Below are 4,472 nucleotides of genomic sequence, written 5' to 3'. Positions count from 1 at the left end.
CTTAGTACCTGGTAGCTCTGGAAGTTCTGGTTGCTTGTTATTGTTGTTCTTCCTATAGAATTACAAACCCCTTCAGCTCCTTCAGTCCTTTCTCTAATTCCTCCACTGGGGGTTTCCATGGTTCTCAGTCCAGTGTTTGGCTGTGAGCATCAGCCTCTGTATTTGTCAGGCTCTAGCAGAGCCTCTCACACGTACTTCTTGATATCTGCAATAGTGTCTGGGTTTGGTGTCCGTATATGGGCTGGATTCCCCAGGTGGGGCAGTCTCTGGATGGCCTTTTCTTCAATCTCTGTTCCAACTTTGTCCCTGTATTTCATTTGGACAGTAGCCATTCTAGGTTAAAATTTTTCAGATGTGTGGGTCGTCCCATCTCCCAAACTGGGGCATTGCCTAAACTCTGGATATGTTCTCTACAGATTCTCCCTTCCCTTTGTTGGGCATTGCAGCTAATCTCATCCCTATTGGGTCCTGGGAGCCTCTTTCTTCCTTGGCATCTGGGAATTCCTGGTGGCTACCCCCATTTCCCCATTTCCCATTGCTACAAACCTCAAATTCCTGACCTTCTATATATCACCCCTCTCTCCTCACATAACTCATCCTGCTCCCCTTTCCCCTCCTCTCCCTCCTTTCTTCCTCCCAAGTCCCTCCCACCCTCTACCTCCAGTATTTTGTTCTATCTTCTAAGAAGAACAATTTTCATGTTACAATTGTCTCTTCATTGTTCTTTTAAACACATTAATTACTTCCTTATTTCTCAGACTATAAATAAAGGGGTTCAATAAAGGAATTACTAGAGTATAAAAAATAGCAACTGGTATGTCTTCATCTCCTTCGTTGACTGAACTCGGTCGAATATATGTGTAGAGAAGAGACCCATAGAATATTGACACAGATAGAAAGTGGGATGCACAAGTAGATAAGGCTTTGCTTCTTCCCTCTGTGGACTTCATTGTGAATATAATATAAAGGATGCAGAAATATGATATCAGAACTATGACAATGGAAAACGTTTGAACTGAACCAGAAAGAATGAGTACCATCAGTTCATTGATGTAAGGATCAACACATGAGAGTCTATATAGTGGAAGGATATCACAAAAGAAGTGCCTGATTACATGAGATTTGCAGAAAGTTAACCTGAACAAGAACCCTGTGTGAATTATGGAATGTATGTTTCCTGCTATGTAGGCTCCTGTGGTCATCTGAACACAGAGCTTCTTGGACATCATGGTGTGGTACTGTAGTGGGTTGCATATGGCCACATAGCGGTCATAGGCCATGGCTGCCAGAAGAAAGCAGTCTGTAGTTTCAGCAAGACAGAGGAAATAGAACTGTGCCATGCACTCATAGAGGGAGATCCTTCTGTCCACAGAAAAGAAGTTCTCTAGCATCTTGGGAGTGATGGCACAGGAGCAGCAGGAGTCCATCAGGGCCAGGTTGCCCAGAAAGATGTACATGGGTGTGTGGAGACGAGGCTCCATGTAGATCAAGGCCACCAGCCCCAGATTCCCCACCATTGTGACCAGATAGATGGCAGAGAACACCAGGAACAGAAGTGTCTTCAGGTCAGGGTGATCTGAGAATCCCACCAGGATGAACTCTTTTGTCAAGGAATAGTTATCCTCAGTCATCTTCAGCTTCTCTGTTGACAAGTGATAAGGATGTCAGCATGCAACTATGGTCTCACCATTTTCCATTTTGCTTTGTATAGCAGACAGGGAATTTCTTTTTCAAGTTTACCCACTGTCTTTGTAATGAAACTCTGTATTTTCCAGTTTTTTTCCCTTAATAGATAATCATGTTTGATAAAAAAAATCACTGGACTACTTGAAACTTCTAGGATAGGTAAATAAATTTAAAAAGGGTTACTTTTCTGCAAACATGCAAAGACATAAGAAGTTTAAGTTATTCAGGTTTGGTTCTATATTTTGTTTTATTTTTTCAATGTTACTCTCACTTTCTCCCCAAATTTAAAACCAGTTGTTTTACAAATATGACAAAATTATTTTCATATCTCTCCTAGACAAAAGATATTTAAAAATTGTGAGAGATTAAAGAGTTTTTAGAAAGATCACTAATCACAAATGGTGAGCGATTCTTGTTTCATGAAACGCCTTGGGTTGTTAAAGGAATAAATTTTCATTGATTTTTAACTCTTCCTTCTTTTTTTCCATGTGTCATACAGACTTTTATAAATATTGACTTTTCTTGTTATGTATTTCATATTTATTTCTTTCAAATAGCTAAATCCTTCTTCCCTTTTTGCAAGGGATATTTTACATGTAAAACTGTTTAACCAAATTTTAACTTAATTTCCTAGGCCACACTTGTGTCATACTCTGAATATTGGGGCATAGCATCATCATACAACAAAATACATAATGCCTTCTGCATAATTTCATAACTTATCCTTTTTTATTTTTCTCACATGTATCGCAATAAATTTTAACTGTACTTAAAGCATTTTGAGTCTTATTTTTACAGAAATCTGAGTAGATAGAATATGTGATGGTGTAAAAGAAGAGTTCATTCTGACCCCTGCTCCTGTCAGTGACCTTGAGCAGGGGATCTTATTTTCTCTCCAGACAATGTATCCAAAGCACAGCTTCCCTCTGCTCATAGCATCATTACTTTTAAGAAGAGTCTTGATGATGCGGTTTTCTTGTAGCCATCTACTACACCTGTCTCTTACAATCAAGAAACTGGGAAGACCTAAAGGAGGGCAAAGAACATGACCAAAATATATTGTATGAGAAAAATTTAAAGAAAGGAAGAAGTTAATTTAATACAAAAGAATCTAAGAGGGAAATGTTCAAAATCCCCCTTTATGAAACAAGAATCTTTATTCTAATGCTTCTTTAGAATATTGTGATTTTCTACATTATACTATAGTAGATAAAAATCTCATAAATAGTTTTGCTTCTTTAACTTTTTTCTAATGCTTCTTCAGAAAACCTTTTAACCTTTGGAATATTGGAATTCTAGTTTGTTTTCCCTTATCAGTGGTATATTAGGACATACTACCAAAGCTAATCATGCTAATTTGATGGTCTTGATGTGTTTATATTGTTATAATTAGAACATACAAAGAAGATGAAATTTTTTTGTCCTAATAACTAAGTGCAATGTATAAAGCTAGGTGAAACAGAAATAACGTTCAATGAAGATGCTTGCTTTACTTAGCAGAGTATTTTGTGATTGTATGCATATTCTAAAATCTCATCCTTTCAGAAAGTCACATTAAATTATTGTGTTACACCTCCTTCTATTTTCATACACCTTTCACTTATCCAGAAGACTGGAAATGAAGTGAAATTTAGAAAGAATGTAAATAGTAAGTAATATATTTAAAGCCATATTTTAATTTAGATATAAGATTGAATACCCCTCTTACCTGATTTTACAGAGAGGATTTTTTTCTCAGTACATTCTTTATGGTACAAATGTCAGAACTTATGAATAAATGTGTATCATTCTCTAACATGTTTGCATTTAAGAGAATGAAAATCCCAAGGGTGACCTACAAGTCCATGTTAGTAATTATGCCCATAGCACTGCAAAGTTAAAATGTCTTCCATCAAGTCCCAAAGGAATTTCCCTCCACTGATACCAGTGCTTGAGATATTAACCCTTAAGTGTACGTGACAATGTCCAGTGGAATCACAAGCTTTGAACACATGGCCTTCAGAACATGTGCTCAGGGATCATTTCAATCATTTGTGCTTGTGAGACTTCTTATAGGTCTCTTTGCCACTGTTCATGTTAAAGTAGTATAATGTAAAAATGCAACCCTATATCTGTTGATTACACATCTCCTTTCCTTCCTCTTCTACTTAAAACATTTCTTCTGCTTTGCTTTTTTAGTCAATTTCACTTCCTCTCATGTAGGCATTTCTAGAAGTTTCTATGCCATGACAACTAATTCCTCAATCTATATGGGATTTTATTTAAGAAATCATAAGAAAAATGAAAAATGCCAAATTAATCTCCCCTCAGTTTCCCTTTAAAACAAAATTTATTATTATATGTGTATGGTATTTTGCTTGTGTGTATGAATATGAACCATGTGAATCCTAGTATACACAGAAGCCAGAACATCAGATCACCTAGTATTGGAATTGCAGGCTATTATAAACTACCATGTGTATGCTGGGTATCCAAATCAGGTCCTCTGGTAGAACAAGTACTCCTAATTATTGTACCATTTCTCCAGAATCCATTTAATTTTAATTCTTATTTGGAGATGAAAATAAAATGTGTAGTAAGTTCACCTACTTTTTTAAAATTTTTACTATGTGTGTTCAATGTATCTTCTTGTCCCATAACAATGAGAATTTGATGTTATCACTATTTGTATAAAATAATTGAATTATTTGCATATGTGCTGTGTGTGGGTATGTGCCTGTGAGGGTCAGTGCTTTCAGAGGCCAGATGTTCACATTCCCTAGAGCTGGAATTATAGGCAGCTGTGA

General features: G+C 36.6%; 1 protein-coding gene across 1 annotated transcript; it reads right to left on the bottom strand.

Moving 5' to 3' along the window:
* Positions 1–701: 701 nt before the first annotated feature.
* Positions 702–1,631, bottom strand: Or5k8 (olfactory receptor family 5 subfamily K member 8). The gene is given in 1 exon segment (NM_001000048.1): positions 702–1,631. A coding segment is annotated over 1 exon segment (930 nt).
* Positions 1,632–4,472: the final 2,841 nt, after the last annotated feature.

This window comes from Rattus norvegicus, chromosome 11 (genome assembly GCF_021556685.1).
Source record: "Rattus norvegicus strain SHRSP/BbbUtx chromosome 11, alternate assembly SHRSP_T2T, whole genome shotgun sequence".
In the NCBI taxonomy this organism is placed as follows: domain Eukaryota; kingdom Metazoa; phylum Chordata; class Mammalia; order Rodentia; family Muridae; genus Rattus; species Rattus norvegicus.
The sequence above is the reverse complement of the archived record's forward strand: the minus strand, read 5'-3'. Positions and strand labels throughout refer to the sequence as shown.